Source organism: Balaenoptera ricei, chromosome 9, assembly GCF_028023285.1.
Source record: "Balaenoptera ricei isolate mBalRic1 chromosome 9, mBalRic1.hap2, whole genome shotgun sequence".
Taxonomy (NCBI): domain Eukaryota; kingdom Metazoa; phylum Chordata; class Mammalia; order Artiodactyla; family Balaenopteridae; genus Balaenoptera; species Balaenoptera ricei.
In genome coordinates, this window is record NC_082647.1 from 114,322,187 (window position 1) to 114,335,759 (window position 13,573).

Here is a 13,573-nt window from a genome sequence, read left to right on the forward strand (position 1 = left end):
ACTCCCAGCGCGGCACGGAACCACAACAACCCGCGTCGCCGGGGCAACGGCCTGGGCCAACCGGCGGTCGCAGCGGGAGCAGCGGCAGCCAATCGGGGCAGTGTGAGGGGCCGCAGCCGGCCAATCAGCTCCAGGGGCAGAGCGCGGGCTCCTACTATCAACGGCCCAGCGCCAGCGCGTGGCCTAAGTGCTGGCCTGGGCGTGGCCGCGCTGCTGGCCGGGCGAGTCCTCAGGGCGTGGCGGGGGCGTGGCTGCGCTGCTGACAGGGGCGTTGCCTCGGTGCTGGGCCAGGCCGCGCTGCTGGCGGGGCGAGGCATGGGGCGTTCTGGGGGCGAGGCCGGCCTCAGAATTCTGGTGCGCCCTCGCCTCCCAGTCGTCCAAGAAATTCGACAGAGATTTTCTTGTCAATCTCCCATTCATTTAATGCATTAAGAAAAAGAAGACAGGGCTTCCCTGGTGGCGCAGTGGTTAAAAAGCCATCTGCCAATTCCGGGGGCACGGGTTCGAGCCCTGGTCCGGGAAGATCCCACATGCCGAGGAGCAACTAAGCCCGTGCGTCACAACTACTGAGCCTGCGCGCTAGAGCCCGCAAACCACAACTACTGACGTCCCCATGCCTAGAGCCCCTGGTCCACAACAAGAGAAGCCACTGCAATGAGAAGCCCATGCACCCCAACGAAGAGTAGCCCTGCTCTCTGCAACTAGAGAAAGCCCACGCTGCAACTAGAGAAAGCCCATGCGCAGCAACGAAAACCCAACGCAGCCAAAAATAAATAAATAATAATTAATTAATTAATTAATTATCTTTAAAAAAGGGCAAATAAGTACCTGGCAAAACTCAGCACACAGCCATTTCTGCCAACTGTGTATCAGTAGTAAAATTACCATGTAGACGTCTTCCACACACTTTATTTTTTCAGTATTTCTGGTTTGGAAATTGAGAGATCCTTTAAAAAAAAGTCTGTGGCGGTGTTTCCTCGGAACAGTGTTCAGAGTCCCAACGCTTGATTGACTTCAGTGCGCACTTTTGTCCCACCTGGATTCGGGCTCTACTGTGAGTCGGGCTCCCCACTCTGCTCCGTGAGCCCAGAGGCCGCAGCAGGGACCACGATGTGGTCATCCGGAGAGAATGATGGAGAGGACTAGCCGCTGGAGACCCTGTGGTTCCCACCACCCGGGCAGTAGTATGGAGCTAAGGTTTTCTTTCGCAGAAAAAAGAAAAATCAAGATGTCTTTAAAGGTGGTCATTTGGCAACTTTAATTAAACAAGGTGCTGCTTCTGCTACACAAGTAAAGCCCTAGAAATCTAGCAGAAGACAGGTGACGTACGAATTGGGTAACGAGAGGGTAACTCTTGCGATGGGAATTAACCCTAACTGAGGTTAATCCGGCTCTCATATAATATTTTCAGGATCCTCAGCTGGCCCAGTCTTGAAAGTAATCAAGACTTTGTTTTTCAATGATGTCAAATGTTTGTTCCACTGCAGGTAGAGGCACGTAGACTGTCACTAAGAATATCAGGGCTTCCTTTTGCATAAGTCACAGCATTGTTTGCCCAGGGATTAGGGTTAGTGAGAGGATGGCGTCAGGGAACCAGGAGTAGGTTCTCACCAGACCTGCTGCAGCCTCCAGAACTGGGAGAAGTACATTCCTGTTGTTTATAAGTCACCCAGTCTGTGGGCTCCCTCGTGGACTAAGACAAAGGCTTTGCATCATGTTTAGGATTTCAGGAGGAACTGGCTTTTAGAACTATGTTTGGATCATTCATCTGAACCAGACGTTCCCATAACTTTCACAGCTTTGAAACTGTTGCACCTGGAGACTAACAGTTAAGACTGCTTGGATAAGTGGTCCCGCACACCTTCTTTACTTGCCTTCCAAGACCTGGGACTCTGCTGTTTTCACTCTAACTCACAAGCTAATTCTGCAAGCTAGTCTTCATCGCAGGATCCTACATTTCTTCCTGGCATCTATATTTTGGAGTGCCATAGACCTCAGTCTTTGGACGGCTATCTCTGTGTGCTATCCATACTCACTGATTATGCAATCTCCTCCAGCACCGCCATATGAGACGACTCCCAAATGTTTACTTCCAGCCACAACGCTCCCCAACTTTTGGCAGGGATGGCATATTTCTCTTGCTCCTGGCTCAGCTGGGAACAGCTAGTAACTGGTCTGGGAAGGTCCTGCAAAGAAAGGGTCTCAGAGGGCACAGCCAAGAGGGGCTGGGGAAGAGAAATGTTAATATAGATTATGGCCAATCAGAATTCCTTCTGAACCAACGAAACTGTAATCTTAAATAAAATTATTGACAAATTATAAAAGCAGGGTTGAGTTTATTTGGGAATAGCAGAGGAATTGCAATCTGGGACAAACAAGCTATTGTTGACTGGAAAAAAAAAAAAAAAGCACAACCTAAAAGTCGAAATTTATGTTTTATTCAGTGGACTTGCTGAGGACTTAAGCCGAGAAGACAGCCTCTCAGATCGCTCTGAGGGACTGCTCCAAAAAAGGTAAGGCGGGAGCCAGAATATGTAGGAGATTTTGCAGCAAAGACCAGGTAGTCAGAACATCGAAAGATTACTGTTAATTAAAGAAAACCAGATATCTCAGGTTAATGAATTTAGCGCTTTTGTATGTATGGGAGGATACAAGAGTCTGGGCTCCCTGAAATCATTCCTTTGATGTGCACCTCAGCTATCTAGGGCCAGTGTCCAGATTTTCTCCATTCTGGATCCCCTCAGGGTGCACAGTCCATGAGACTGCAGTGGCTGATGGCTTTTGATGGCCACATGTCCTGTTTACTAACATGGCAGGAGACATTCTTTGTCCACACTGTGGTGAACCATAGGCAAGTCCAAAGAGACAAAGGGAAGGTCAGTTTTTATTAGGTTTTGGGAGGAAATTGGGGAGGGTTGTTTTGAATAAAAGTTCATTAGAAAAGAACAAGAGTTCCAGGTTGTGGCAGTTTCTTGTTGGCTGCAAGTTGTGGTTAGTGCATTGTTACTGGGGTGGGGAGGGATCTTCCTTCCCTTAAAATCAGAAGAAATTCCCATGTTGAAGAATGCCCTCCTTGTGCCAGAAGAAAAGTAACATTCTTATTATCATGGATAAGAAGTTGAGACCAAGACAATTCTACACTAACAGACCTTGTTACAGCAATCCTTACCTCCCTCTTTCTTCCCGGCATCTTCATGAGAGCTACCCCTTCAGGAGCTTTCTGATTCCATTTAAAATGAGATATGGGAACATATGTATATGTACAACTGATTCACTTTGTTATAAAGCAGAAACTAACACACCATTGTAAAGCAATTATACTCCAATAAAGATGTTAAAAAAAATGAAGTTTTCCTTATTTGTTGTCATAGAAGAAAGGAAACCCAGTTGCAGGTAGGAGGCTGAAAGGTCTGTGTCACAATACTGCTTTTAAAAATATGTTGGGGTCTTCTGAAAAATATCAGATTTGGGGTTGTGGTCTCAAGTACCTCCTTATTCCAAATTTATAACAACAATAGACAAAATACAAATAGAAAAAAATTAACAAGTCTGGAAGTCATGGGGTGCCAATAAACACGGAAGATCAGAGATGGGAGTGAAACTAGGAAACTCCCCACTCAAAATAAGTCTGCCATCCAAAACCCTAAGTCACTGAGGAAACAGGCCATGGAAAGATGGTGACTCATCAGGAAATGAATGATCTCCAGACAGATTTTATTTTTAATCCAGTTGTTTGAAAAGGGTTTTCAAATGAGTACACACTTAAAGAAATAAGAATACACTTAAAGACATAAATGAAAGAATGATAATGATTTTAAAAATAAATTTCCAAGCAAAAGAAACAAAGCAAAAACAGGTCAACAAAACAACAAAAACAAAAAAAAAGCAGAACCCAGGAGAACTTGGGTCTTAATCATGTGGGAAAAAGAAAGCTCAAACTCTCTCATCAGAATGCAAAAGGAAACTATCCTGAGGTACAGTTTTTTAAAAGCTATTCAACTGGTAAAGATAAAAAGGTTGATAAAACACCATGTTGGTGAACAGGAGGAAATCTCATAAATTCCTAATGGAAACTTAACTGGTAGAGTCTCCGCAGAGGACAAAGGCAACATTTATCAAAATTACAAACACACAGAGACTTTGACCCAGCAGTTCTTCCTCTGGCTGTGCATTCTTGCAGATGTACTCGTACACTCAGAATAACTTCAGCATGTGGTTATTTACTGAACACTGTTTTCAATATAAAGATGCTCATCAGGGTAAACTGTTCAGTGCACATTCGTACAATGAAATCCTAGGCAGACATGAAAGAATGAGGAAGATCATCTCAAAGTGAGTCAGAAAAACTTCCAAGATATATTTTTTCCTAATATGAATTAATTTATTATACTTGGCAGGTTTTACAATACATTTTTAAAAGATTAAAGATTCTTTGGAACTTTCATAAACCATTTACTGAGAGAGAAAAGTTACTACCCTAAAATCAAAGCTATTATTTACGTTTCTTCTTTTTTCATCACCACCACCACTATCATGGTCACCAAGATATATTTTTATGTGAAAAAAGCAAGATGCAGAGCATGGTTCCTAGCAAGCTACCATTTACTTTCAACAAAGTGAAGAGATGAATAGACAGATAGATGGAGAGAGATAGATACACCCATATATTTGTACATAAGTATATGTATTTTACATATATATTTGTACATGCATATCATATCTTTGAAAGAAAATAAAAGAAAATGGTCCCATGGATGCAAGGAGGGTGGAGAACTGATAACTACAAGGCAGAAGTGGGTTAAATAAGGCAACACTTTGCCATGTATCATTTTGTATCTTTTGAATTTGGGACCATTAGGTAAAAAATCAGGAATCTTGGGATTTCTTGGGATAGGTCTATATTTCACAGAGTTAAAAAGAAAATTAGTGGGACTTCCCTGGCGGTCCAGTGATTAAGATTTCGCCTTCCAATGCAGAGGGTGCAGGTTCGATCCCTGGTCCAGGAGCTAAGATCCCACATGCCTCATGGCCAAAAACCCAAAGAACATTTTTAAAAGTAGCACTATTGTAGCAAATTCAATAAAGATGAAAATAGTCCACATCAAAAAAATCTTAAAAAAAAAAAAGAAAATCAGTGAATTATATACTAGCACTTACAAATTTACCTTGAAATCAGCATAGCAAAGAGAGAAAAACCAAAAAACAGAAAAAAATCAAAAACAGATATGAAGGGACAGTTGAGCGCTATGGAGAATAAAACAAGAGGAAGTCACAAATGTCAGCAGGTGGGCCATCATAAGAAAAGAGCCACAATGGCAAAGAAGCAGCATTTAAAGAGCTGATGGCTGAAAAATATTCCGGAATTGAAGAAATACATGAGTACTCAAACTGAAAGCATGAAGTATCTTATGTTTTTTCCTCCAAAAAGAAGGAAAAATTAAAAACCATTATCACACTGAGGTACACTGGGTGAAACTGAAGAACATCAAAGATGAACAGAAAATCTTAAAAACGACCAAAGGGAAAAGAAAAACCAAGTTGCCATACAGACACTCTCACAAAAAAGGAATAAAGAGGAATGAAGTTTAGGCAGAATTTTCATCCACAACAATCGAGTCCAAGACCATGGAATAGTATCTCCAAAGGGCTGAGAGGAAAATAACTGTCACCCTGGAATTTTATGCCCCAAATAGCCATGCTCATCATTCCCAGCAATTCCTCTCCTGCGTGTCCACCCAGGGAAGCCCTTGTGGTGTGCAGGAGACATGTACAAAGACAGATATTGAACATTCATTGTGCTTCTGAAAAACCAAAAGCAACAGAACTTTACATCCATATAAGAATGGGTGAGTGAATTGTGATGTGTGGACAAAAAAAGTTGCAAGCCATTCCAGTAAACAAGGAATATTGCCCCACCATCAGGCCACTGAGGAGGGGATTCGGGATGGAGAAAAGCAGGACACTGGCCCCAGATAGCTGAGGTGCAGATCAATGGAATGATTTCAATGAGCCCAGACTCTTGCATCTTGTCATACATATAAAAGCACTAAATTCATTCACTTGAGATGTCTGTTTTTTGTGATTAGCAGTAATCTTTTGACGTTCTACTACATGTTTGGGTTTTTTGTTTGTTTTTGTTTTAAAGTGTTTTTTAGTTAAGGTACTTTTTTTGTTGGTTTTTTGTTTTTTTAAAATAAATTTATTTATTTAATTTTGGCTGCGTTGGGTCTTCGATGCTGCTGCAGGCTTTCTCTAGTTGCCGCGAGCCGGGGCTTCTCGTCGTTGTGGTGCACGGGCTTCTCATTGCGGTGGCTTCTCTTGTTGTGGAGCATGGCACGTAGGCTCAGTAGTTGTGGCATGTGGGCTCAGTAGTTGTGGCTCGTGGGCTCAGTAGTTGTGGCTCGTGGGCTTTAGAGCACAGGCTCAGTAGTTGTGGTGCACGGGCTTAGTTGCTCCGTGGCATGTGGGATCTTCCCAGACCAGGGCTCGAACCTGTGTCCCCTGCATTGGCAGGCGGATTCCTAACCACTTTGCCACCAGGGAAGTCTCTAGTATTTTTTTTTTTTTTTAAAAAGTACTGAAGGGCTTCCCTGGTGGGGCAGTGGTTAAGAATCCGCCTGCCAATGCAGGGGACACGGGTTCAAGCCCTGGTCCGGGAAGATCCCACATGCCGCAGAGCAACTAAGCCCGTGCACCACAACTACTGAGCCTGTGCTCTAGAGCCCGTGAGCCACAACTACTGAGCCTGTGTGCCACAACTACTGAAGCCCGAGCGCCTAGAGCCCGTGCTCCGCAATGAGAGGCCACCATAATGAGAAGCCTGCGCAGCACAACGAAGAGTAGCCCCCACTCGACACAAATAGAGAAAGCCCTCAAGCAGCAACGAAGACCCAACACAGCAAAAATAAATTTTAAAAAGTACTGAAGCAAACACAGTGAAACATTGATTTGTTGTAGCAGAATAGTGGGTAGGGGGACTTCCCTGGCAGTCCAGTGGTTAAGACTCTGCAGTTCCACTGCAGGGGGCATGGGTTCGATCCCTCGTTGGGGAACGAAGATCCTACATGCCGTGCGGCATGGCCAAAAGAAAAAAAAATTTTTTTAATTAAAAAAAATTGAGAACAGTGGGTACGGGTACCCTGGCATTTCCTGGTATGTTTGGGAGCTGCTGCCATAAAGCACTGTGATGTACACTCAGGACGTGTGCTGGCTGGTGGAGGGGGCCGTGTGCACCCCCTGCGCGGGGCTGGGCCATTGTGATGTGTCACAGAAGGTGATGCAACAGAAGAGCCCGAGGCATCTCAAGGTTTGTTCACTCGGTTCCCTCCTCGAAGGACAACCACCTGAGAGGTAAGAAGACAAAACCCGAACCAACCCAAAGCGCATTATGGATCGCATCATGTTTTCCATCAGGTAGCAAAGAGACAGCGGACGGTATTCCATCTACCAGCAACTTGTTCCTCGTGGGGAAAATGAGTGGAAGACCCAGGTCGAGGCGGGGCGCCAGGCTCTTCAGGGGTCCTTCTGAGGAGGCCGGCAGCGGCTCGAACAGGAGTGCTGTGCTCTCTGAGCAGGAAAACCCTGACGCCAGCGGGTACGTACCTGCAGGGGGATTCCATAAGATCTGATGGGATACGTGTCATGTGTCCTATGTGCTCTGTTCACCTGGAAAATAACCCTCCTTTATAGAGAAAGCCTCTGAAGATTTCTCTGAATCCCAGTACTTTCTGTGGCCTGCTGTCTTCTTTCTAACGGCAGGGGTTTTAGGTTAATTACAGCAAGTGGGGGACAAGGGTTATAAAAGAGAAGACATTCTTTTTCAATGTCACTTTGGCAGCAGTGTGAAATTATGTGATTGTAACCTGCAGCCTCTCGGGTCATTCGTCAGTGGCCTCTTGGCCGGTCTCTGTCCTGTGCAGGGTCCAGCGCTGAGCTTTACGACTCTGGACACAGAGGGCATTTGTTACATCCTTGGGTGAGAATTGACTACACAGACTGTTAGTGGGTACATATTTTGAGCTAATAACTGTCTCCTCTAGTTAGAGCACATGAGGAGACAGCAGGAAAGCCCCGGCCACTTGGGTGGCCCAAAGACCCAAGACCCTTTACCTGCCTCCTTGGAGCTGCCTGCTGGGAAAACAAAACAAAGAGTAATGAAGTAACCGTCCCCATGGTAACAGCTAAGGTTTAATCAAAAAGCTTAGTTAACCTTTGGTTAATGAGGTATGTGGTAATTTTCATTAAGCCAGTCCCTTGGGAGGGGTCCATGACCCCTAAAGAGAGTAACTCTCTTTAGACAGTGGATCCCCCAGGTGACCAGTGAGATTTCAAGGGGTATGGTGGTTTCAAGAATGCACGTCCCTTCAGAGAAGAGGGTTGGGAAGACCTACCTCTCTGTTGCTTTTAGCACATTCTCACCACCCTGGATGGACAATAGGCATGATTGCTTTTTGTAGACGGATAAGCCACTTAAAGATTCTATATGGGGGGAATTAGGTGGCTCATTCTGTAGAGGAACAAAATTTGCCCTCCCCCCAATAAAATATGTCTCTTTGGCATGAGGGTTAATTTAGGCTGATTATTTTGAAGAAACAGAAGACTCAGGAGGTCTTTCTTTTTACCTCCCCCTTAGCTGCGTAAAGAACTGAGATAAAGGGACTGTCCCTGGAACAGAGCTATCAGCAGGGAGGGATGTCTGCAGAGAACTGGGGCAAGGGGTGGGGACCGGCAGGGCCCAGACATCAGGGTCCACTCTGTGTCCCACCGTCTCCGCTTTTATGTACCAGACACTTGCTGTTCCATCCCCATGTGAACTGCCTTCCTCCCCTCTAAAGTCCCAAACCTGACCTCCTCTTCTGCCTTTAGCTGAAGATGGTATTTGAGGTGAGCGTCTCAGCCATCTGGGTGAGCGACTCCAGTTTCCTGGCCTCCCTCACACGTACCTGTTATAAAACTTGTGTTTGCTTAATCTGTCTCAGGTCCATTTCATTCTTAGACCAGCCAGAGGAACCTAGGAGGGGAGAGGAAAATGTTTTCCTCCCTGACAGTCCTGAGTCTATACTCCCCGTGGCGTTGGAGCTGCTTCCCGGGCTGTCAGGTTACAAGCCCAATGGACAGTACAGTTCAGAAGCAGATCCCTGAGGGAGCAAATCTGTCCATTTGGTCAACTAGCTCAAATGAATTCAGGAAATCTGTTTCCTGTCTCCTTGCATAATGTTAAACAGCAATGTTACTTTCTGTGGCCTGGGGTTTTAGGTTAATTACAGCGAGTGGGGGACAAGGGTTATGAAAGAGAAAGACATTCTTTTTTAGAGAATGCACTTCGGCAGCAGTGTGAAATTATGACTGTAAACTGCAGCCTCTCGGGTCATTCATTTGTCAGTGGCCTCTTGCCCGGTCTCTTCGTGTGCAGGGTCCAGCACTATGAATGAAGCAGCTTCCAGACTTGAGGTCCCTTGCTCAGCCATTCTTCATTCGCCTGGAGCAGGGAATTCTGCCTTTCTGTTGATGGCAACTAGCTCATAACAGGTCAAAACCCCAAACCCAAACTGCTCAAGTGACTTGCTGAAACTCAGGCCCAGCAGTGTCATAGGGGCAGGGCGGGCACCAGGCCGTTATTGCCAGACTGTGAGCACGGGTCCGAGGGACCTGGTCCCCATTTGTGTGGCCTGAGGAGGCTGAGGGCCGGCTGGGTCCTGGGCACCTGGCTCCCTCAGTGATGGTGGCTGGGCAGGTCTGGGCACCTGGCCCTGAGGGCACTGCCAGCTGGGATTCCTCAGCGGGGCCTGGGCACTGGCAGGAAGACCCAGACTGTGTGTTGGATGAGCGCTGCCCGGCAGGGTGACCGGCCCGCACAGGGACCCCCTCCCCTCAGCCACTGCCTGGACCTCGGAGGGCGAAAGTTGAGACTTGGGACCTGAACAAGTAAGATGTGGGGTGACGCTGTCGCTTTGCTTAGGGATTTGTTATGGGTTAAAAGCCGCAAGGACGCATGGAGAAGGAATGTAATGCCTGTCTTTCTCTTCCTTGTCTACGACCTTTATGAGCATTACACCTTTAGATAAAAACTTGCAGGACAGAGGATAACATTTGTTTTGATGGAGGTTTACAGGAACATCGTGCGTGACCTGACCTTCACGGACAGCTGCGAGAACAAAGGCTCTGGCACCAAGAAGCCTGCAGCAACCAACCACGCCCGTCCCTCACCTTTCCTATGAAAGGGCTTTGCTGAAAGGCTTCAGGGAGTTCGGGGGTTTTCAGGCGTGAGCCACCCGTCTCCTGGATCGGCCCTGAAATAAAACTTTCTCTGCTCCACACTCCAACGTTTCTGTTTTGTCTGCCCTCACTGTGCATCGGGCACACAGACTTGCGTTCAGTAACAACGCCCCCTTTCCTAAGTTGTGACCCAGTGCTTCTCCTGCTACGTCAAGGTGCCATCTGTCATTAATGAGTGATTCATCTTTACCTAGTTTTTCATATGTTTTAAATAGAAATTTCAGTCTGCCACCTTAGAGTACTTTGTCCCAAAGCTCCTAGCCTTCTGTCTTAACGGGATTAGCCTGTTTTAGCCAATTTCTTTTTTTTTTCTTTTTAAACAATCTTTAAAGTTGGATCTGAAAAGGTTATAACTGGGATCACATTGTAAAACTCTTTGGAAAAATCTACTGAGGCTGAATATGCACAGAGCCTACCACCCAGCAGTTCCTCTCCTGGGAGTTCACCTAAATGAAATACACACGGCGTGTCCATCAGAAGCCACGGACAAGAGGGCTCACAGCAGCATTGTTTGTAAGACTGCAACGGTGTTGTGCATCACGACCCCTAATGCCCACCAACGTTAGGATGGTGCCCGTGTGTGTACTCACACAGTGGGATACTCTGCGGTGGTAAGGATGAAGGAGCTCCAGCCACGCAGCGTGAGGCCACGGACGGCTCGCAAACATTCAGAGGAGCAGCTGCACATACGTTCCATTTACGATGCTTCCCAACCAGGCGGCCTACTCAGTGGGCACAGAGCCTGGGAGAGAGGTGCCCTTCAGGGACGGGAAATGCAGGGTCTGATGGGGGCCGAGAGGGGCTGCTGACCAGCTGCCATGCTCTTTCCCGGTTCTGGGTGAAGTTACGTGGATACGTTCATTTGGTGAAGGTCCACTGAGCTGTGTGATGGTTTGTGCTCTTTTCAGTATGTATGTTGTACTTCAATAAAAAGTGGGAAAAAAGGTTAGGATTGCTTTCAAGAATTTTATCAGGTAGTTGCTCATTGTCGTGGTTCTTTAGCTTAATACCGAATTTCCACAAAATCCGACTCTGACTTTTCTTTTTTCTCTTTGGCTCACGCTACATTGAAGACCTCTAGGATAACCTCCTTTGTTTTCTTCTTTATAAGCATTTATAGGCATAAAAACATGCAACAGCATGACAGTAATGTGTGTGAAAGAGAGGGGTATATATGTGTGTGTGAATCTGTATATGCACCAGCCTGAATACTGCTTTCCCTCAGTTTCACAGATAGTGGATTAGGAATTAAATTAACTCACATGCTCATCCTAGTCATGTTTGTTGACTTGGTTACAGAGGTTAAAGTTCAAATTAAAGGTTAAGGGTGGCGTGTGGTTAAATTCTTTTCGCGGTTATTTTTCTTCTTTTTAGGTTGACTCGATCATGGAAGACTGTCGCGAGTATGGTGTTTATACTGACTTTTCTTCTTCTAGGTGAGTCTTCCTAAATAATGATCCTTGAAGCCATTTCACAGGATGTGTGTGGTGAGAGACATCACAGTGGAATGACTCACATTTGTAATAAATGCCACAGGAGCCTGGAAGTGACTGCACGCTCTTGAACCATTCCTTTTTTTTTTTTTTTAATCTTTTATTTCTGATTGTAAAAGTAATATGGGCATCTTTGTGAAAACTTAGCAAGTACTTTATTTCTCTTAGAATCACAGTTTAAAATGAAAGAAGTTGCTTTGAAATTAAGAATCCTTTATATTTTTATTGCAAACACATACAATTGACCTTTTCTAAATCTGGGTGACTCATCTTATGGGATTTTGACAACCAAAAACTCTGGCTTATCATGGGATTCTTGAAGAAATGATGGAACATGCCGTTTGCAGTTTTCTGACTGTAAATATCACCCATCACAAACCCTAGCACACCGGAAAACTGCTCTGTGGTATGCAGACAACCTGAAGTGTAGACTGCCCATGAAAGAGTTCCACCCAGTTTCACCACGAAATGCTGTTTTACATGGCAGTGGGGGCTATTTAGTTGGGACTGCATGCAGATACCTGGACCGAGGGCTCTCTAAAGCCTGCACCAGCCTTCCTTCAGCTGCATCTTAGTGCCCTGAGCACCCACCCCATCTCAGCAGACCTCTAGACTAGACCTTGAATATTCCAGTTCCTACCTGGCTCTGCTGCTTCCAGCTGTCTCGTCTTCATCTCTGCTGATTTCAGACTGTGAACCTCAGGAGGCCGCACCCACGCCCCAGCCCCCTTGCTGCTGCCCGGCCCTGACTCGTGAACCCTCTGTGATGAGATTTCCCACAGCTCTACCCTAGCCCCGTGTACAGTGATCCACGCCTGCCCTTCTTAGGCCCCACCTCCCTGCCTGTGTCAGGAGCGCGCCATGTGAACGGTAGAACTCTTTGTGCTCAGGATTTTCCTTGTTTTGGAAATGAATACCCTATATTCCTTTGACATCTTTTAAGATACAACTTCACAGTGCATGCAAACTTCTTCTTTGTCTTTCCCCACTGTAAGCTTGCCCACTTGCCCACAAAGGGGCCAGATCCATTTTAGACACCACTGATGTGTTAATGATTTCAATGGAAGTAAACTGGACTCAGATCCTTCTTTTTTTTTTTAATTTATTTTCGGCTGCATTGGGTCTTCGTTGCTGTGTGTGGGCTTTCTCTAGTTGCGGCGAGCGGGGGCTACTCTTCGTTGCGATGCACAGGCTTCTCATTGCGGTGGCTTTTCTTGTTGTGGAGCACGGACTCTAGAGCGCAGGCTCAGTAGTTGTGGCACACGGGCTCAGTCGTTGTGGCTCACGGGCTTAGTTGCTCCGCGGCATGTGGGATCTTCCTGGACCAGGGCTGGAACCTGTGTCCCCTGCACTGGCAGGCAGATTCTTAACCACTGCACCACCAGGGAAGCCCCTCAGATCCTTTTTTTATCTACTGGGGTGAAATCCACATAATATAAAATTAACCACTTAGAAGTGAACAATTTAGTGACATTGAGTGCATTCACAATGTTGTACAACTACCACTTCTAACTCCGAAACATTTTCATCAACCCCAAAAGAAACCCCACACCCATTAATCAGTCACTCCCCATTCCCCCTCCCCTATGACCTGGCAACCACCAATCTGCTTTCTGTTTCTAAGGATTGACATGTTCTGAATGTGTCACATAAACGGAATCATACAACGTATGACCATTTTTGTCTGGCTTCTTTCACTAAACATCATGTTTTTGAGGCTCATCCATGTTGTAGATGAATAAGTGCTTCATTCCTTTTTGTGGATGAATAATATTCCATTGTATCAATAGACCACAATTTGTTTA

The 13,573-nt window shown here is 45.8% G+C and overlaps 1 protein-coding gene across 1 annotated transcript in view; it reads left to right on the plus strand.

Annotated features, from left to right (window-relative positions):
* Nucleotides 1-7,472: 7,472 nt before the first annotated feature.
* Nucleotides 7,473-13,573, plus strand: part of SUN3 (Sad1 and UNC84 domain containing 3) — a 37,816-nt gene continuing 31,715 nt past the window's right edge. Inside the window, exons 1-2 of the mRNA XM_059932922.1 lie at nucleotides 7,473-7,594; nucleotides 11,650-11,711. Of these exons, the coding sequence (XP_059788905.1) occupies nucleotides 7,473-7,594; nucleotides 11,650-11,711 (184 nt within the window). The remainder of the gene's footprint in view (nucleotides 7,595-11,649; nucleotides 11,712-13,573) is intronic.